Here is a 21,428-nt window from a genome sequence, read left to right as displayed (position 1 = left end):
CAAAGAATACCAGTGCAGTGCTGATAGAGAAAATGGAATAACATCATGCAATAATGACAGAGAACCATTCAGATTGAGGTAATGAAATTGACGCATTTGATTAAATTACATTTCTAGTTACATGCATAAACAAATAACCAATCATGCAATTGGTATTGCATTACATTGCAAGAGTCAACCTGCTCCTATACCTTAGCAGCCTCCACCATGCGAGCTGTAGCATCAGCCAGGAGTTTGGCTGCAGCCAGCAGTTTCTTGGAGTTGTCGACGTCAACTTCTGCCTCTGCATCAGATCTCATGGCATTGACCAGGTCAGAGGTGGCCTGGGCTAGCACTCTGGCCTGACGCACCATCTCACCTGTTCACACATAAAGACAACAGTATTGTGAACGCACAGAGGCGGATGGATGCCCCCAACACAATCATCGAGATAATCTCAACTAGGACAACAGCACAAAAGACAAGCCCATGTTACAGCAGCGCAAATTCAGTGATGTGATTCGGCGCCTTTGTGCAATTGCATTTGCTTTGTTGTTCAGTGATCACAGTCTGTTTGTTGTGCAGATTGTTGTAGATTCAGAGTCATTTTGACAGCCAGAACTTTTTGACAGTAATGTTTAGATTTCTGTTGAGTTGTTATCATTCTTTTAGCCGAGACTTTTTGTCAAATCTGTGCCGGTTCAGGTTTATTCTAAGCACCAATATCACCTAATTAGCATAGCGTTTCACGTTTTCATCTAAGGCTAAATTGAGACTGTAGGTATTTCTATTCTTGGCTAATCTGGCGAGTTAAACATTTATGCAGATGCAAAAATCAGTAGAAACGGTGGACGAATGAATATCTTCTAAATGTCATATTATTAGAGTATCACTAAGATATTTCTGTGTGTTTCTGTGTCTTGCGGCGTCCTATCATTGTTTTTTCACCTTCTTGATCTTTTACAGCAGAAGGTTTTCCATTGAGTCATCCTCTCTCAAAACAATGAAAGCCTTTTGGAATATACATCTCCCCACACACCTTCTATAAAAAGCTGTGTTTCCCAAACACCCACCTCCAGCTCGAAATAACTCACCCAGAGAAATCAACCAGAGACAAGACATCCAGGTGCTTTACAACCTACATCCAATGGCCTTGGGGATCAACCAACACACTATCTGTAGAATGAACTCCAAACACTGAATACCGATCTATTGCTAAAGATTTTTTTTCTTTTCTTTTTTCTTGCTGATTTATTGAAAGTCCTTCCAAAAAATGCCCAGGTCATGTGTTTCCTTTTAAGTTTTCAAAGCCTCCGTGACGCTGATTGGGACCAGATTGAGAGCTGTGTAGTGGTTTTGGATGACATGTTTCCTACAACCCCTTGAGAATTGGCTGTGTTTGGAAATTCTTAAGCCTACATGGCTCGAACCCGAACAAATAGCCTGAGCTTTGAAAGATTGAATTTTTATTAAATTCTTTTACATCACTTAACATAGAGGACAATCAAAAGAAGTCTATCGTGCAGTCTATCCACATGAGAATAACTCAAGCAAAAGCAGGTATTCATTAAAAATCAGTTAAGTCCATGTTGTGTGTAAAAAAAGATTTGGATAGACAGAGGAGGCAGCAAACATCTCTCATTTTAAAGGTGGAGTCAGTGATTCTGGAGAATGCTTGTTGTCAAAATCACTTTTTGTGAAAATCAGTTAATATCTCCTCATGACCCTGTCTTTACTGTGCGTGCAGAGCACTGACAAATTAATCCCATGTTAAAACCCACATCCAATGCTTTGTAAACGGACATGTAAACAAAAGGGAATGTAAACAAAGGGGACCCACCATAGCTACAAGTAACATGGCTGTTTACAGAGCCAAAGCTGTGTGTTATAACACTGGATTTGTACACGGCACACACATTACGGACGCGTAGCGGATCGCGAAGAGATATTCACTCATTTTGACAAACATTTTTTAAAAACAAGCTTTATCCAGAATTAGCTGACTCCACCTTTAAAATAATTATCTAGCTTCGAGTCAATTTTTTCCTTGCACTCACCAGCGTCACCCATGGAGGTGAAAATGTTCTCGGTCACGTTCATGATGGTGTCAGTGGCCTGGTCGTAGCGTCCTATGGGCTCTCCACAGCTGGCGTAGTGACGTACATGCTGCAGCAGGTCGCTGAGTGCCTGGCTCACCACGCCAGCTGCAGCGCCCACTTGCTTCAGCAGCTCTCCGTCGTCGCTGGCCGAGCGGCAGGCCTTGACACAGGTCTCCACAGAGCGATCCACCAGCTTCCCCGCCTCCACAAGCTGCTCCTGGCACACTGGGGAGCTGATGGTCGGGCTCACCACCTGCAATCGAAGAAAAAAAACACAGTCGTTGGCAGAAAACGATCTTGTAAGAGGGATTACAAGAGTTGAAGACTATTATTATGATGCTATACACAGGGCTCATCCAAGGTACATTTTGGTCATTTCAAATTTCAACTTTTATTTCAAGTCACAGTCAAGTCAAAGTTTATTTATAGAACACTAGATTTAAAACAACCTCAGTTGACCAACAACATATTAGGCACATAAAGGCTAAGCAACATGAAAAAAACATAGCATAATAAAATGTCGAAATGTCAAACTTCAGCTTGTAACTTGTATTAAAAGCCAGTTCAAAGAGGTGAGTTTTAAACAACGATTTAAAGTCATCAATGGACTGAGCAGTTCCTATGTGTATTAGTTTCTGAAAATACAGCTTTCAAGATATGAAACAAAACCCTGTTTTTAAATGAAAAACAAATGTAAATTTCCATATCAAACAATGGCCAGTCTGATGCTTTCTGCTTGGATGATTTTCTGCCTGCTATGCTATGGGTTTGTCCTTTACCTATACTTGGCTACTGAGATGAGCGAGTTTTCAGTTCAGTGTACCTTGGTGCAGGCTACCAGCTGCGAGGTGGACAGGGCACACTGAGTGGCAGCTGCGATCACCCGGTTCTGCAATATGGTGTCCTCTGCCACCTGGGCCACGTTCTTGGCCTTCAGGACTAGCATCGCAGCTGCATTGGCCACTGCTTTGGCCAGATTCATCAGTGTGTCCTGCAACATATTAATCAGTGTCCTTCACTGAAGCACAGCTGCGCACATGTGACTGGGGAGGGGACAGGGGGAAGGTAAATGTTTTTCAACTCATTATGTTCAGCTGATGTAGTGGGAATACTGGACAGTAGACATTCATTAAAGGGGTAGTTTAAGATGATGTATTTTTAGGAGCTGAATAATACATTATATCTGTGGTATTAAGTAAAGCAATTAGATTACACAACTACAATACTCTTCTTCATGTGGTAGGACCATTATTGGCTCATGAGTCATTTTCTGCAGGGGATTAACACTAAAGACAGTGGCTGTATCCAGGCTGTGAGAAGACATCTAGGAGCTTTAAGATACCTGTGTGAGGTAATAAAGCTATAAAATAAGCTTGTGTTAATGGAACTCTAAGACACTTGTCAGTTTTCTACTGAAAGCTCTCATTGTGACCCGTTGTTGTCATATCCGCATACAGTACAGTAGCAGTCTAATAATAAAGCCTGGGGTGACTAGGCAAGACAGTGTGTATTGAAAATTGAAAGGTGGGGCCTGATAATCTGTGTGTGTATTCCTGTTTGGTCTGGCACTGTCATAGGAACGCGTCAAACCTGGAACTTCTCGTCGGTCTCTCCCTCCCCCATGTGACGGAGCAGGTCCCCGCTGGCCTGACCGATGCTTCCTGCCGCGGTCAGCACAGTCTGCCTGGGCTGTGTATAAGAGGATGACATCACCACATTCATTATTATTACACTGGCCTAACACACACACACACACACACACACACACACACACACACACACACACACACACACACACACACACACACACACACACACACACACACACACACACACACACACACACACACACACACACACACACACACACACACACACACACACACACACACACACACACACACACACACACACACACACACACACACACACACACACACACACACACACACACACACACACACACACACACACACACACACACACACACACGGCCTCAGTGGAATGATCTGAAACAGATTTCTGGATCAAAAACTGGATCATTCATCTTTACTGGGACGCTGTTAAAAAAGAAAAAGAAAAAAGAAAGCAGGGGGTGGTTCAACAACACTGCATGTGGCTTTGCAGCTACCGGGATTTAAGGCTAGAGGAAGTCCAAAGTAGGCATGGGACGAGCTGCTCACTTAAAAGTACACATTTATTAATGTTCAGAATATTCTATGTTGTTCAAAAAAGAAAAAGATTGTGTTCAGCAATATTGCAATATCTCAATACCGTGATACAGTGGTATTTTTTGCTTAAGGTTATCATACCGTCGTAGTATCATACTGGCTGATGCCTAGTCCTAAGTCAGTGCACTACTCAGCGGGGGCGTCTCCTTACCTCGGCAGCTGCGGGCTCCACGGATCTGAGCAGATCCGACACGGCTCCCGCCAGCATCCTGGCAGCGCCCATGAGCTTGTGTCCGCTGCCCACCTCGTCATCCATCAGAGCCGCCAGCAGCTTGACGCCCCGGGACATCTCCGTGAGGTTGGAGGAGATGGTAGTGATGGCGCAGCCCACCGCTGTGTAGTCGGTCTCCGTGGGCTCACCTGGAAAGAAGAAAGGATCTCCATTATTACAAGCTATACACCTAAACCTTTGGATGTGCATCTTCATTTGCTGTGCCCCTACCACATTGATTTTAATATAGAAATGTGCAAATTTTTTTATTAAAAAATAAGGGTTTAGTTGCATATCAGGAGTTTTTTTTCAGAAACTAATGCATATACGTTTTTTCCATGTTGCTTAGCCTATATGGCATGTGCCTATATGTTGTTGATCAACTGAGGTTGTTTTAGTGTGCTATATAAATAAACTTTGACTTGACTTGGAATAAAAGTTACATTTTAAAATGCGTGTGTGTCACATGACGTAACACACACACATCAGTGTCATAATTAGGGGCCATTTGAAACGTTTCCACTGGGATGAGCAGCATATTGATGGGGCAAGTGGCCGTGGAGAAGGAAAAACTTTGGTAATAGACAGTGGAGGAAGCATTTAGTGCGAGCAAACAGATGGCGAGGTAAGATTAAAACCCTGCAATAGGCTTGGCAGGGGACCTGAATGGCATGTGGCCAAGCAAAATAGGGAGCAGAGAGAGAGAGCGAGAGAGCGAGAGACACAGCCAATAGGTTGTGCTTCAAGACAACGAGTTCAAGATATATGTATCGGTAGATGTATTCATCAGGGGAAGAATGGGAAATAAACCTTTAAAAGTGAGTAAGTGCATAACACTGGTGGAGAAAACATTTATATTGATTCCCATCCTAGGGGTTACAGTAATGCAAAGATAGAACAATATTTTTGAACAACAGGGCCATTTCCTTTAGAGCGTTGTGTCCAGTAGAAATAGATGATAACTGAAAATCGAAATTAGTGTGAGCGTTCCATCGTTTTTACTGATTAGTATTCTCCCTTGGCACTCACCTGCAGTGAGATTGACCACAGAGGCTGTTCCAGCGGTGATGGCATCAACTTGGGAGTGGATTTCATGTTTGGATTCGTCCACTTTGTTCTGAACCCAAACCCTGGATGCCTTTTAGTGGAGGAGGAAGAAGGAGGAGAGCAATTGGCCTTCATCACAGTGGGGGATTTTCCAGATCGTATAAACTTTTGCATGCAGGATTAAAGGACTACGGTTATACAACACCCACAGCTTTGGAAACACTCAAGCATCAAACACAGCCTCCATTTACATACAGTCCGGTCTAATTATATTTGACAAATATGATGCACTCTGATGTGCTGTCGATGCTTAATTTGAACTAAGCTGTCTTTGCTTTGTAAAACCGGAGGCTGGAATATCACCATGCAAACATTGTACAGTTTTTGGAAATTGGAATTCATGCAGTTGCTGTAAATGATGTGATATAAAAGATTATTGTATTTATCAAAGCTGCTAAAACATTTTTTCAAAAGTGTAACAGTAAGTGGAACAATGATTTACCAAGTCGTGGCCCAGTGGAGGCAGATTGTCTACATGTCCTAGGTCAGTCTGAGCCTGCTGCACAGCATGCATACTGCTGTTGATGGTCCCCATCAGCGCCTGCTGGGCATGACTCTGATAATAACAAACAACAGAGACACGCAGTGTGCAAATGACTAAACAAAAGCAATCCTAACACACAATATGCATTTGATGTGGGTACAAAACTATGAATCCCTGACTGGCAATTTAATGTGCATACACCACAGGAGACAAAGGGGCTTTATACTATCTCAATCTCACAGAGCTATATGCTCTATTATTTCTGGATCATTGTAAACAGCAGGGTCCACAAGCAATATTTCAAAGGTTGGAGATCAGTTTTTGCATTAGAAAATGTTAGAAAGATGTACCTGAGCACTGTGCTTTAATTACAAAAGGAGAATTAAACACAGCGGCAGTGCTACATTGTTTACTCATTCCCTAATAGTTTTTGGTTGGCACACAGTTTTTCAATCGCACATATTGGCCCTTCAAGGTTGGGGTTGCTGAGATTTCATATCAAAATATGCTGACACATTGGGTGGATGGGACATTTGTCTGGGACACTGTGTATTTGCTTGCGAGGTAAAATGCTCTTACTCACCAGTGGGGGCATGTGTCCTCTGTGCATCTGCCCTGTGGTGATCTGCTGCTGTGCAGAGGGCATGGTGCCCATATTGAAGGTGTCAGGGCCACCCACAGACCCGGAGCGAATTATACCTGGAAGTGCTACTGAGCCGTGCTCCACACGCCCCACCCGATTGAACTGCTGCTGTAGAATAGTGGACCTTGTACGGGAGAAAATAAATCATAGGCAGTAGAAGAATTACATTTTCAAGCACACTTTTAATCATGGAGTGGTTTCATTGTGTATACATATTCAACGTAAAATGCGCTAGCTTCATGCAGATGCAATCAAATCTGTGAGCTTCTGGTGATGTGGAAAACTAAGGAGATGAAACATGGTGTGTAGTTGATGAAGATGACAATGCTCATGATGCTTTCCATCAACTTTTTTTCTCTTTTTGAAAAACTATCGGATCAATTTTAAATGATTCTATTTTAAAGATGAATTGTCTGTCTGTCAATACAATCTGTCTGCATTCTGTTTTGCACATTGACTTACGGTTGTGTTCAGGAGTTGACTGTTCTACCTTGTGTTGCCTGAGTGGATATGTACATTTTGATTTGAATCTGAATTGCTCCCGATGAGAGCGCAACTCATGTTAACAAATGTTCCCAAAGTGAGCGAGCGAGCATTGTCAGAAAAAAAATGGTGTGGGAAAAATGTCCGTTTTCCTGCCCAGCTTAACAGACGCTCCTGACTCCATTCGTTAATTATGGCTTGTTTTGAGAGGCAGCAATTATGTTTTTGTTCTGAGTACCACAACATGAGTCAATTGGCCCATAAACGGGAGGAATATGATGCCTCATTCTGCTAGAGAGTGCTTTCACTAAGAGCCATGTGGATTTCCGGTAACAACACATTTCCACAGAAACCTTCGTCCATCAGCATCGCCTTAATTTCCATCAGTTTCTACACTACACTCTAAAGAGACGACAAGTTACTGAATTAAAACAGTGTCCAACAAGATATCTTAACTCTCAACTTCCAAACGATGCAGCTTTCTTTTTGGCAAATAAGATGATAATTTACTGGCTTTACCCTGAGGCACGTTTTGTGTTTAGGTTTCACAAAAACTAACATTGTACGAGGAAGCAAATCAAAACAATTCTATTCTAGTCATCAACATTAGTGTTCGTTTAATTTAGAAATTCGAAGTCCTGTTTCGTTGTTTAAATCCAACAATAACACCTCTTGGGGTTACTATGCTGGGCACGCAGAAATGCAATTACATGCACAATTAAACAATCAGGTTTAAATTCATAACTAGACGGTGCTCTCTGAAGCAGAATGGTCAGCACTCTGGCGCACAGACAATACAGAAGATAACATATATGAGAACTACTCACTTCTTGGGGGAAACTGATTCCTCCAGCATGGTGGCCTCCTCATCTCCCTCAATGCCAAAACGATCCTTACTCTGCTTCTGTAGAGAGAATGGCAACAGAAGTCACAGTGAAACAATGTCAGATAAATGTGTGGAGAAATAAAAAGGAAAGTATGTTGACTAAATTCAAGTATTTACTTAACAAGGTTTATTACTTGCCTTCTTCAGAATGATATCAATGTATCCAGCAATAAGTTGGGATATCTGCTCTCCCTCTGTAGTCTGGACAGAGTAGTAACTCTCCTGGTACTCTCCAAAATCCTTTGTAGTGCATTGAATAAAAGCAGAGATTCAGGGCATGTCTATTTCAACATCTATCAACTGTAGCATTGCAAACACATTCTCTACTTAATAAGAGCCCTATGGTGCTAACATATTTTCTTTAAATGCATTGAAGTTCTGAATAAACGTGGCAACACCTACATTATTTCTACCTTTAATATTAAAAGAGAAAATGATTCTATGGTGTATCTTATTCCTCCGGAGCTGATAAAAAATTTGAATCTCAGAACTCACTTCAAAGCATTCTACAGAAACCCAAGGGAGAACGTTTTTTTTTGTTCAAATCAATGTTGGGCAAATATACCATGGAGTATTTTGAATTTGCATAATCTATTAATCTTTAAATGGAGTGCCTCTTTCCAATATGGGAGGAAAACAGCCAGTGCTGTTGCCAACAGCTGGTAAATAAAGCAAGCTAAGGACTGTAAAATATGTAGCTTTCTAAGTAAGTTAGGACTGAGGACCACACAGTACCAGGGTGAAGCTCTTGGGGGAGGCAGCCCATCTCTTGACTGTTGTCAGTGGCCACTCCTGCACCACATCCTTGGTCTTCTCCTCCACTCGCATCACTGACTCTTTGGTTATCCCCAGCAGCCGCGGGACCAGCTTATTTTTACCCTTCATCTTCTCCTGTCAGATAGAGGCAAACATCAGACATACATTTTTACGTCGGTTGCTAAAACACCTACACACACAGATGAGTCATTCAAGGCAGCGGATGCAGAAACCGCTGTGCTATTGCTTCTGCTGCTTGCCACACACACACACGCACGCACGCACGCACGCACGCACGCACGCACGCACGCACGCACGCACGCACGCACGCACGCACGCACGCACGCACGCACACACACACACACAGTGAGTGCCTGTGGCCTTGAAGCCCCCCGAATGGAGGAGAGGAGGAAGGGGGCAGCTGTGAAGTGACCCAGCAGAGTTCAGCCTTGTTTAATGGCTGCTTTATTGAACACAGGTCTCCACAGGGCTTCAGTCGTTGTCAGCTGCACACACCAGCATGGGGCTTCCACCACCAGCTCTCTGCCTGAACCAGCTCTTAGTGCCCTCCACTCGCTTACCCACTGGATAACTATTACAGCTCACTTCAGAGACTGAGCCTACACTTGGCATGCCTCCAGGGGGGCCAGAGGACAACACGGAAATTAGGGGGTTTGTAGAGAAGAGGGTATTTTAGAAATAGCTATTCTGTTATTTAAAATCTCTGGGTCAAATCTCTGGGTCAAATGTCTGGGTCAAATGGAGAGCTCTGAGAAAATCGCACAAAGGCCGACAAGTAAGAAAAGCTCATGGGTTCAGGCCTCTTAGAACACAAGGACAGATAATATTATCCCAGTGTTTGTGATATCTTAGTGCAAAGCTTTATTAAAAACCTTCATTGTTTGGGCTCACGTCACTTGAACGGCATACTTATCAAGGCTTTGCTCAAGCGGGAAGTTTGATTGTGTGCTCTGAAGTGGGTAGCTGAGGTATTATATTGTTTAACAATCTTTAACCTTGATTATTGTTGGAAAATATTTGCTCACGTAAAAGATAACGATAGATCACAACTGTACACATGTGCCAGACAGCTACAACAGAGACACACACATACAGTACATGCAGGCTTTTTTTTTTTACTTCCCATGTACATTATTTCCATATCTGAGAAGTTTGCAGCAATAGAAAGCGTGCCAGCCTAGAACCTGTAGCGGTTAAAGGCCCAACAAATGAGAAATGGAAGGTTACAATGATCTCTTGGATGTGCTTCAACAAAATCCAGGTCTTTGCTTTAGCCTTCCGCTGGCATCAAGAGCTAGAGTGCAGCTGGAGTGAATTATTTAACAGAGAGTCGAAATCTCCATCACTACATCTCCTCATCGAACACAGACGGTGCTCGCATACTTAAAACGCGCACACACTCATCCACGCATACACACTCTCGCACACAGAGCCCATCCGAGCCCAGCAGTCGGCTTTATACAAAGGGCCAAACATTCCATTTATCGTCCATTAAGACCCCCGAAGACACTTTCCTGCAAGTTCGTTACCAAATGGGCTTCCGTCGGAGAGCTTTTATGATATCTGTTGGTGCACAAGTTTCAGCTCCGAAGCCTCGGATTTGTGCTGATAATGGGATTTTTGGGTGATTTCAACAGGCTTTCATACCTGTTTCATGGCACAGTGGACATCACGGAGACTTTTCTAATCACAGCCGCCACTCATTAGTACAGAAGCATTGCTGGCCTGTCTCCTATAACCACATGTGCCATTATATGTATATATGGCTCAGTAATTGCTGAAAGGAACAAAGGATTTAATTTTGTTTTATTTCATTCATTTGTATCAGTTTACATTGTGCTGCGAGCACTGTGGGTCCATTGATCTTGAGATCTGTGCACATGGCGACAATAGCATACCGAAGTCTGAAGGGGAGAAGAAACGTGAGCGGTCAGATAAACAAACTTGTCAACAAGCTCACTGTTGAGCCGAATTACCCGTCATTTTATTTCATGGGTCAAACTTTTAAAAGGACATTTGCATTCACCGTTCCCTTTTTTAGTTTTCTCTTCAAAATAAGTTTGTTAACAATCCGAGTGATCCTCTGACTGCTTGTGTTCCTTCTCCCTTCTGAATCTTATTTTTAGTGATTTCAATATCACATGCAAAGTACAAACTAGACTACTACACATCATTATGGAAGAGCAAAATACATGTCATTATCCTTTTGATGGCAGATTAGTTTTTGTTCTGTTGGAATGTGAGCATATTGTCTACTATATTATTAAACCAATATGTGCAATACATTTGTGAAACATTCCGTAAATGAGCCAGGGTGCCAGCTCGTACCTTGACCAGGAAGAAGGAGACTCCGTATGTCGGCAGGGACCTGGCGAGCTTCACGTATTTCACTTTGGCCTCAATCTCCGTCATCTCTCCGCAGTCTTTATGATCCTGGACCAACAACAAGCGGTTACACCTTCACCCACTCAAGACTGATCTTTACATGTGTTATGTGTTACGTTATGTGATCTAACAGTGTTTTGTATTTTGCCTCAACAGAGAACAAATGACTTTAATTGCCATGGGCTGCCAACAGTTTCAAACACAGGATGTTTTGCCGTGAGACATTGGAGCGACGTAATGCACATACTTGGAATATCTTCTTCTCGGACCCTCTTTGCTTGATGTACTCTTTGGGTAGGAACTCCTTCAGGCTACGGAGATAAATGACATTTTTACACGGTTACCCCTTTGAGCTACAGGTATTTCCTTTTTTTTCTATTAACATACCTCCACGTATGAGGTCATTCTTGCCCTACTGCCTAGATATATCAGAAAACAGCTGACATCACCACTAAGCTTTTTCCACGGGAGGAAATCCCTGAAGCAACAGCAGCCTGTGCCGAAGGGCTAGATAACAACCACTGTGTGTAGAGCACAGCTGTGGACTGAACATTTGAGAACATGCAGAGCTGTGGTGATTGTTGGTTGTGTCGTGCATCTTTTTTGATAAAAAAAAAGAGAGCTTACTCCAGGAATCCGGGCTTGTGTTTGATCTCCACGTGGGGTCCGAACTGGATCTGAGCCTGGATCCCTGCAAACTCACAGGCCTTATCAAAGGAGACGGGGTGGGATCCATTCAATATATCATCCCTAGCCTGGAGGAGACATGAAAAGAGAGAGAAGGGGTATGGAAGAGTTAGTGAGAGGCAGAAAACACACATGCAGGAAAAAAAAGGACAGTTACAAAGTCGTGAGATTTATCCAAAATTCACCCAGTTGAGCTCCGTAATGAGCACTTCATTGCTTTTGAATGCACGGTGGCTTCAGAGAAGATGTGTTCTAAGTGAATGACTAAGTGTATCTCTAGAGCAGGGACATCATATCTGGGACTCATCCACACAGGGGAGCAAGAATAAGATCTGTTTGTTACGATAATAAAAGCCTGCCTTCTACTGGCTTTCAAATGGAGCAGCTCCAACAATTCGTCATCACAGCCCCATTATGTGTTATCAAATAGGAAAGCACATTACAGAAATGCATGAGTCTCCTTTTGCAATATCCCATCTGCATTACAGAATGGCCCCCTCAATATGTTGTTAAATCTAACAAATGTTTTCCTTTTCCAGGATGCAAAAAAAAAGCCCATTTGGTGCTGCTGAGACTTCACTTATGTTTGGAGTGCAATTTTTACAGCCAGCCTGTCTACATTATCTGCACTATTTAGGTAGATGGAAAGGAAGAAGCCTTTGTTGACATCTTTCAAATGGGCCTTTGTTGACATCGTTCAAATGGCTGTCAGTTTGTGATGTTTTCTCCAGGGGGCAGTCAGCTCTGCTTCTCTCACTGCTGCAGAATGTATGGCTCCAAAAGCTGAGTGTCTTCGCTGACAGTGAAAAAGGCCCCTACATCAGCGCTTTTAGCATTAGCATATCAGTGCATGTTGTGGACTCAGCTCACTCTTGCATCCCACTACAAGGAATGAAAAACTAAGGGGCAGCTTACTGCTGTAATGAGGAAAACAATCTCCTCCACTCACAATCAAGGCCCTTCCCTATAGTGCAATTCACAGTGGAGTACATAAGCTACCAAGGAATACAACAAGATGCTCTGATATTAGCCCTCACACATGCCCTTCACCCCGGTATACAATGATTTCAAAATGGCATTATGGTGGTGGGGTGAAATGCCAGAAATTAGAGAACAAGATGGAAAAGTGTACATTTCTTGCTGGATGCAGATTGGTTAATATATAGTATAATACATTTCCCAGAAAGTCCCAGGTATTTGGAATGAATAACAATGGTCAGTGTGGGTTAGCATTAAAATGACAATCGGTCCCATAGAGACGTAGAGTGTAGCGCAGTAAATGTGAATGTTGTCACAACTTGACATTTCACAATTAGAGTGTTGAATGCACATGGGTATGTTGCTGTCATGTTTCTGGAGCATCCTGGTTATGTGTTTGCATATGTAAATATGGTTTCAGAAACATGGAGAGGCTAGTCTTTGTTTTGAGAGAGTCGGATGTGCAAGCTGGTGGACAACCTAGAATACTGCTTGATAAAAATCCCACACGTCCTCAATTCATGTTCCCAGTACGTTGTCACTAAAGAGAAACACACAATGAGAATATATGTCTTCATGATACACACCCTGAAACGAAAGGGGACTTTTTAATGTGAACGATACATTTTCATCAGTTTGGGCTCTCATCTTCCATTACTGGTGATAAGACGAAGGAGCCAATTTCAAGCAGGGTGGTAAACGCAACAGTGGTCAGGCAGTCAGAATACCAACAGCTCAGTCAGTCCGGAAATTATAGTTTGACACGTAGATTATCAGCAACATGTATATTAGTCAAAACATTTATACAAGGAGAGAAATAACCAGTTTCTCCTTTCTCCAACTTAAATTTCATATCCTGTTTATGTCAAGGAATTGAACCTTTTGAGTTAATGGATAATGTATACAGGCAGATACAACTCTGCTCTTTGCTGAGGTGAAAATGGTGAGGGGAGCCACACTGCAATCTGTGTTGATACTTAGAAAGTCAAAAAATGCTCATAGCTTTGCTTACACTATAAGTTATATTATCCAGTTTGGAATCACTATTATATGAGTTTCATTAAGTGATACCTACATAGGGTAAGTTTTACTAATATCAACTACATTTACAGGAGCATGTCTGGTTGGTATTAGGTTATAACGAGCAGTCCAATAACTATACCATGATTGTCGACAGACAAGACAGTGGGACGGACCCTATATTTCTGATAGTGGAAATAGCAAGTGATACAGGCACTGGTTCTAGGACATTTTAATAGAGCTGCGTGAGTGGAAGTGAAGCACAACAAAATACAAAGCTGTGATACATAGAGCCTGAGGCTGCAATGCTGAGGTCGACCAGTCCACCAAGGCCAAGCACAGCACACAGTATAATACAGCCACAAACACAAACGCTGACATAGGGATACACTAAAGCGCCTAAATGCACACAGTGTTCAATCAGGACAGTTGCTAATAAATCACTGAGGAAAGGAATATCAAATAGCTTCATGACCTAGAAAACACAGTTTTATTCTGTGGACAACTCCTAAAGGTTTCAGTTTGATGAATAGGGGGCTTCCTGGTGGCTCAGTTAAGCTAAGTACCATAACCTAACTTGGTTGAAGTCCATCTTTTAACCCTTCTTTCTCATCTATTTCTCTGTAGTTATTTTCAAATAAAGCTAGAAATGTTTTATAAGCTGTCACTTATTAGAAGTATTGATGAAAAACACCTGATGAAATGTTGCTACATTCTGCGGGAAAGCAGGTCCTAGGTTGCATAGGACACATTATTTTATAGACACATTTTTCATGTGACCATATTTTGGAATATATTCTGTCAATATCAAATATCAAACTTTCTAAAATCACTGAAAATGAGAAAAAGTAAAAGCTAAAAGGTCAGGACACAGGGGTTAATGCATTGGCTATGGATGTTTATCCTGGTCTTAGCGCAAATACATGACATAGAAGGAGTGGCCGTGTAGTAAACGAGCTTAGTCTGTTACTGGCAGGGCTTCCATTATGTGTGTGTGTGTTTGTGTGTTTGTGTGTGTGTGTGTGTGTGTGTGTGTGTGTGTGTGTGTGTGTGTGTGTGTGTGGGTGTGTGTGTGTGTGTGTGTGTGCGGGTGGATATGAAATCATGGAAGCTTCAAATCAGTAATACACATTTGAGATCATCTCTGATTTGCAGGGGATGCTCCGTCTTAGTAAAATGCCAGACATAATGTCATCATTGGCACAATCTGAATCCAATTACTCAGCACTGCTGAGTTGCTTAAAAATGACAGGAACTACGAAAAATGAGAGGGATCTAAAATGGGAAAATGGAAGGGAGTAAAAAGCTGCGTACAAAGAAAAGAAATAAAATAAAATTTAAAGCCGATGAGTGAGACACCTTGGGTACGTTCCAGTTCGCTAAAGATCTCTCTTCTCTTTGGACCTTTTTAACACTGTGACAAATTAGAGCGCACTGCCGATGTGAGGAGTCTATGTGATCCGCCCGCGTAAGAGTCTGTCAGATAGAAAACGAGGGAGAGATGGATGGGCAGGGGCAACAAACAGGCAACAGGAGGCGGGGTTGTTATTGTGAGAGGAAATATGAGACTGCCGTGGAGGGGGAGAGAGAGAGAGAGAGAGAGAGAGAGACAGAGAGAGAGACAGAGAGAGCATGACACGCACTGGGCTGCAACGTGTGCCAGGATAACAGGGTGGGGATGCTACGATTATGTCAGAATGTGTAGGAGATGGAGTGGGAGTGGAGAGACAGGCGAACTGGAAAAAGGAAGGAAACGAACGGAGGGTAAGAAAAATAGAGGCAAAAACGGGAACAGACAGATAGGAGGTAGGAGAGCAGCTGGAGCTGACAGGCATGAAGGGGCTGGTTGGATTTCTTTTATTCAGGAAACTCCCAACGCAGCAGGGGATTGACTCACATAGGACACATCTATACATATTTCAGACATGGAATATGCCGCACAGCTCTTAGTGCTATTTTTTTTGCAGAGCCTTTTGCGCGGAACGGCGTGCAACGATTTTACCGTAAGTGTACTTATTTTTAACAGGGTGTTGCATCTGTTTCGGTGAGTATGTCAACTCTGTCCCCTTTCATCTGTGTGTATACTCCACACACCCTGCTGTTTTGAGTCCTAGGTGTCAGCGGGGGAGCTCTCCACCCTTGGCTGCAGGGGCCTAATGTGAACGCAGCCAAGTGTGCATTGAGACAAACCCTGACTAGTTCCATACCAGACTCAGCTGGACCCCCCTCAGGGAAACCCCTCGGTGCCAGCAGGGCTCCCTCGGTTTTTAAAAAACTGGTAGAACTAGCACGGCTGAGAGTACACTATACACAAACACAGTCACAGAGAAACAGAGTTCAAATTCAAATAAGTACACTCACCGCCTTATCCAGATGTATAACCCCCTAAGAAGCCAAACTATATCTCCCCTCCAACCAGATAGAAGCTGAATGTTCGGACATCACTAAAAACTCAGTAACACCTACTTTATTCTAGACACCAGTCAGTCATGCACAACTCATGCTGTGCAGTCCGTCAGTGTTCAAACTCATAGAACGTATTTGAAGTTCTTAACGTTTCCAAGGACAAAAGTGTGTCCTTCTGAATTTTTTGCAGGGAAATGTGTCAGAAATGATGTATAGTACGACGGTGTGTGAATATTTCATTCAGTCTAAGCATGGTGAATTGAAGAGTTGCGATAAGGGAATACTACGTGATGAGACGAAACATGTTTCAGCAACTGAATAGCTTATTTCGCAACTCAAAAAGGATCTTAAGCAAAAAAAAACAATTAAAATACCATTGAGTTGTCATTAATTCAGTGTAGAATATGGATAGGATAGGAATAGGGATATTGTCGACTATCTGGATGGATGGATGGATGGAAAGATAGGTAGATGGAAAGATAGGTAGGTAGATGGAAAGATAGATCGATCGATCGATAGATCGATAGATAGATAGATAGATAGCAGGTTGTGCTGTTGTGCTCATTCCCTTGTACGTCATCTCTCTCTCTCTCTCTCTCTCTCTCTCTCTCTCTCTCTCTCTCTCTCTCTCTCTCTCTCTCTCTCTCTCTCTCTCTCTCTCTCTCTCTCTCTCTCTCTCTCTCTCTCTCTCTCTCTCTCTCTCTCTCTCTCTCTCTCTCTCTCTCTCTCTCTCTCTCTCTCTCTCTCTCTCTCTCTCTCTCTCTCTCCTTGGTGTTATGCTGGAGCAGCACAAAAGGTGTGTGTGGGTAATTGGTTTACCTGAACATAGAGCAGGTTCAGCTGGACGGGGTCCCGCGAGTCCACATTCTGGTCCGAATAGAAGAACTTGCGCCTCAGCAGCAGAGTCTCACTTTCCTCCACTCCCTGTTCCCTGAATGTCCTGCTGTGGTCCAGCCAGTTCACTGCACCAATCAACCAACACACATCTGTTATCACATGCAAATGATGAGACATTCACTGCATTTAAGATGAGGATACTGGATGGCAAAATCGTCAGTCAAGTAGAAGGAAAAGCTTAAGCAGAACATCTACCAAATGAATCACGGGGGGACGTGAAACATCTTGACAGGGCATAAAGGGCATTATTTCCTGCTGTGACAAAAAGCTTGTTTTCAGTCCCGAAAAGTTTGAGAGGGCAATTTATAAACTTGCACGTTCCAAAAAATTTGAATTTGTGTCCCGTAGGGCAAAAGATAACGAAAGTGGTAATTTCATGAAACTTTCATGATATATCTCATGCAGTGAATTCGACTTGAGCGATAATAATAAAGCACATGTCCGGATGATGGAGTTGAGTTGAGTTGGACTCATTAATGTGAAAGGAACGGTGGCGAGAAAGCCATGGAGATATCAACAACAACGTGTCTGGAGGCTTATTTTATGTGCTAGTCCCCCCCCCCCCGCCCCTCACTCACAGTCGTCATCCGTGTGCAGTTTGGCTTTGAGCTTCTCCATCTTCCTCTCATCTCGGAGCAGCAGCGTTCTGTCTTTCTTCAGCGTCCCCATCCCTTCCTCTTTCTTGTCCTCCGGCACCTCCTGAATGAGGGAGTACTCCTCGTAGTTGGTGATTCCTGAAAAGCCATGCCAGTTATATTAGAGCGGTATAGTGTATCAGAGGAGGAGAAGACGCCTTAAAAAAAACAGGCAGGATGACTAGTGCTCTGATAGATCAAATCTCTCTCATTCTCTTTCTCCGTGCTTTGAAAAGGCAGCTGAGGAGAGCTGGAACGGAGCCAGCAAAAAAAAAAGGGGGGGAACGGAGGAAGAGAAGAAGAAGCCATGCAGAAAGGACCTACTCTGAACACACATTTTCCAATAAAGCTATCTGCCAGGGAAACACATCCCTCTCCTCCTCACCCAATTGAGTTTGATAGCAGCCCGGCATAATTGAAATACACAGCTTAGGGGAGCACGCCCGTGACTGGCAAACGATGGCACGCTCTGGGCCCTTAGGAAGAACAACACTTCAGCGTTTATAAGAAACAAGCTTGTTTGAGCTTGATAAATCATGCCCACTGCGCCCTAAACAAAAAAAGTGGCAAAGAAAGCACTTAATCAAGTGTGCGTGAAAACTGGAAAGTGCTGAACAAACGCTGCTGTTTAAATATGAATTTAATAACACTATATAATCGAAGGCAGGGTGACATAATGCATGGCCGTATCAAGTGAGGTATGTATGAATTGGACTAAAAATAATATAGAGGATGAATAATTCAAGGCCTTGGCTTTGGACAATGGCTTGACAAGATTTGTATTAGCAGTGCTTGGAGACTTCGGAGATCACTTACCTATTCTACTGCATATGGTGACAAGCAGCTCCCCCACTGTTTTTGAGTCGTCCACCATGATGGTTTTAACCGCGCCGTCCAACATCTTGATCTTCATGGGCCTTTGTTTCTTCTTGTACTCCAAGACGTCCTGAGGAAAAAAAAACAGGGAGTAGAAGCACAATTACATCCACAAAATCTTGCAGTTTGTTTCTAGAGAGGAAGCGCTCCAAGCAAGCTGAAAGGCATAAAATACCCAAGGTCTCGCCAGAAAAATGTAAATCACTTTAATAGACGATAAGTTACGCTGACAGATGTTTGCACCCCAAGACTATACGATTTAAATCTTACTCCATTTCGCAGCATGTAGTAATCAAGGGTTCTTCCAGACCCCAGCCAGATTCCTTTCCGGGGGTCGTCGTCCGAAAGAAAGAGGCCATAATCTGAAGCTGAAACAACACAGAGTGAAACACACTATGCAAATGAAGAGACCCCTATAGATTTCCATTATGTTAATGATTTTTCCTGTGCCATCCACACCAACCTTGTCCTGACTGAGCTTCTGGGACTCTCTCTCTGATGATCCTGCAGGCATCATACACAGGCGTGGATGGCTCAAACTGCATGGTCTTCACCACATTGCACTGGCGCACGCAGATCTTTAGTGACAGAGCCACCATCTTGGCGGGTCGTTTAATGGCCTCGGCGACCTACACACCTGGAAAAAACACAAGTAGAAGAAGCTGAGGTTCAGTGTGTGTGCAGAATAACGCTGGTTAAAGGTGCTCCGAGGAACTTTCAGTTTGTATTCATTCTTGCACCCCCTTTGGATAAAAGCGGTTCAGTGTTTTTACTAAGCCAGCTGTAGTTCCTGGGTGAGCATACTCATGACAAAAGCATAAAGAAAAACAATATAAAAATTGCATTCTTTGCATTGATGTTTGCCGTTACACGCTCACCCAGGAACGACAGCTGGCGTAGTAAAAACACGTTTGTCCAAAGGGGCCGCTAGAATTAACACAAACTTAAAGTTCCTTGGGCACCTTGAATGTCCCAAATACATGTAAATAACCTTTGTTATAACCTGTATCAATAGGCTGTTATCAAAGCTTGAAAGTAACCAATAATTCAAAGTGTAAAGAGGAAGTGTCAGAAGCAGAATACAACACCATAAAGCTGAGAACAAATCCTCACAATGATCTCCTGGGGGACGTTTCTAAACTGTGAAATTAAATGTGTTTAACGCCATACCCCTGCCTCAGCAGTTCCTGGCCCTTCTCTGCCATTCTGATAACTAAAGGGTTAAGCATATGAAGAACTTCTGCTTGATGCAGTGTGTGTAGAATTAGCTGAAATATGGCAGGCGACATAACCATTCAGCAGGGGAAGAAGGGAAATAAGTGCAAATCTTTCTAATCGTCAGGAATAACAGGAGCCGAGTCAAAACACAGAAAATGACACTTCCAACCACCACGTCATTATCCTCTCTTTCTCCTGGCACTGCACTCACACTCTGCCCAAGAAGCAGGCTTCACTGTGAGAACAAATCAGCGGGTGCTTTGTCACACACTGCAATTAGAGTGAATCCATTTTAGGTCTTCTGAGACAAATATGCAGCAGAAAAAAGGGAAGGAGACTGATACTGAGACTGAGCGTTTCTCCTCTTCCTTGACCTTGGCTTCAACAGGGAGAGGGACGAACGTGATAAATAGGGCCATCTATACCCAGGAGGCTCTCTGCCTCTTACTTAACCGCAGTATACACCTACAATCTTTTTTCGTGAACGGAAATTCAAGACATCCAAAGCCAAGCCATCAGCAAAGACTTAAGATCAAAAGGTACAAATGTTACTCTATTCTAAGGCAGCTATGTGATTATGGTCACTATCAAATATTATGTAAACTGCACAAATGTCCAATGGATTTTTGGTTTGCTAGCCTTAAAAAGGTGCTCCTTGGAACTTTCAGTTAATGTTAACTCTTGCACCCCCTCTGGACAAAAGCGGGAGTGTTTTTACTAGGTGAGTACTGGTTCCTGGGTGAGCGTACCCATGACAAAGGCAATAAGAAAAACTATATAGAAATATCATTCTTAACACTGATGGTCTCATTTGCTGTTACATGCCATCTGTGATCATCAGAGGAAAAAATTTACACTTTCAGAAATATTTAAAAGTTCCTCGTAGCCCCCTTAAATATGACAAACAATTCAGCGATTGTCAACATTTTTCTAGAGGTGAACTAATCAACTAATCATTTTAGCCCCGCCATTCACAATTTGACTATTTCTTTCCATGGCTGGATACAAAGGCAGAAGTAGAAATTGTCACAGGGACACGATTCAGATCTCAGCCACGCTTGGAAACAAAGATGTTTCCTGTGCTGCGGGATTCACAGCTCCATCCACAGGCCCCTGTTTTGGGAGCCAGAGCAGCAGAGAAAATGTCAAGTAAATGTTCAGTAATGATGGAGTTGTGAATGAGCCCGCCTGTTACTGAGGCTCCGTCATGGCCGTGGGTTACTTTTTCCAATAGCCCCCCTCTCTCCTTCCTGGAGTTTTTTTTCTCCTTCATACAAAGTGGGAAAGACAAGCACAAAGAAGAAGGGGGTAATGGCGCCGTGTGAGCTCTCCTCTATGCAGGCTGGCAGAGAATCCCCATCGAGTTTTTGTCATCCGGCTTCCACAAAAAAAAAACCTTCTTGTGGATGAGCAACTTGAGACCCCT

General features: G+C 43.0%; 1 protein-coding gene across 1 annotated transcript in view; it reads right to left on the bottom strand.

Moving 5' to 3' along the window:
* Positions 1-19,386, bottom strand: part of tln2b (talin 2b) — a 58,761-nt gene extending 39,375 nt beyond the window's left edge. The window contains exons 1-19 of the mRNA XM_080027969.1: positions 19,248-19,386; positions 19,055-19,152; positions 18,725-18,854; positions 17,852-18,007; positions 17,196-17,338; positions 11,913-12,040; positions 11,533-11,596; positions 11,229-11,333; positions 8,859-9,014; positions 8,262-8,363; positions 8,065-8,141; positions 6,695-6,878; positions 6,070-6,183; positions 5,550-5,658; positions 4,461-4,669; positions 3,669-3,767; positions 2,902-3,069; positions 2,037-2,331; positions 192-358 (exon numbers count right to left, since the gene is read on the bottom strand). Of these exons, the coding sequence (XP_079884095.1) occupies positions 192-358; positions 2,037-2,331; positions 2,902-3,069; positions 3,669-3,767; positions 4,461-4,669; positions 5,550-5,658; positions 6,070-6,183; positions 6,695-6,878; positions 8,065-8,141; positions 8,262-8,363; positions 8,859-9,014; positions 11,229-11,333; positions 11,533-11,596; positions 11,913-12,040; positions 17,196-17,338; positions 17,852-18,007; positions 18,725-18,854; positions 19,055-19,152; positions 19,248-19,383 (2,640 nt within the window). The 5' untranslated portion in view covers positions 19,384-19,386. The remainder of the gene's footprint in view (positions 1-191; positions 359-2,036; positions 2,332-2,901; positions 3,070-3,668; positions 3,768-4,460; positions 4,670-5,549; positions 5,659-6,069; positions 6,184-6,694; positions 6,879-8,064; positions 8,142-8,261; positions 8,364-8,858; positions 9,015-11,228; positions 11,334-11,532; positions 11,597-11,912; positions 12,041-17,195; positions 17,339-17,851; positions 18,008-18,724; positions 18,855-19,054; positions 19,153-19,247) is intronic.
* Positions 19,387-21,428: the final 2,042 nt, after the last annotated feature.

Source organism: Ammodytes marinus (genome assembly GCF_949987685.1).
Source record: "Ammodytes marinus genome assembly, chromosome: 5".
Classification (NCBI taxonomy): Eukaryota; Metazoa; Chordata; class Actinopteri; order Uranoscopiformes; family Ammodytidae; genus Ammodytes; species Ammodytes marinus.
Note: the sequence above shows the minus strand (reverse complement) of the source record. Positions and strands in the feature narration are given on the sequence as shown.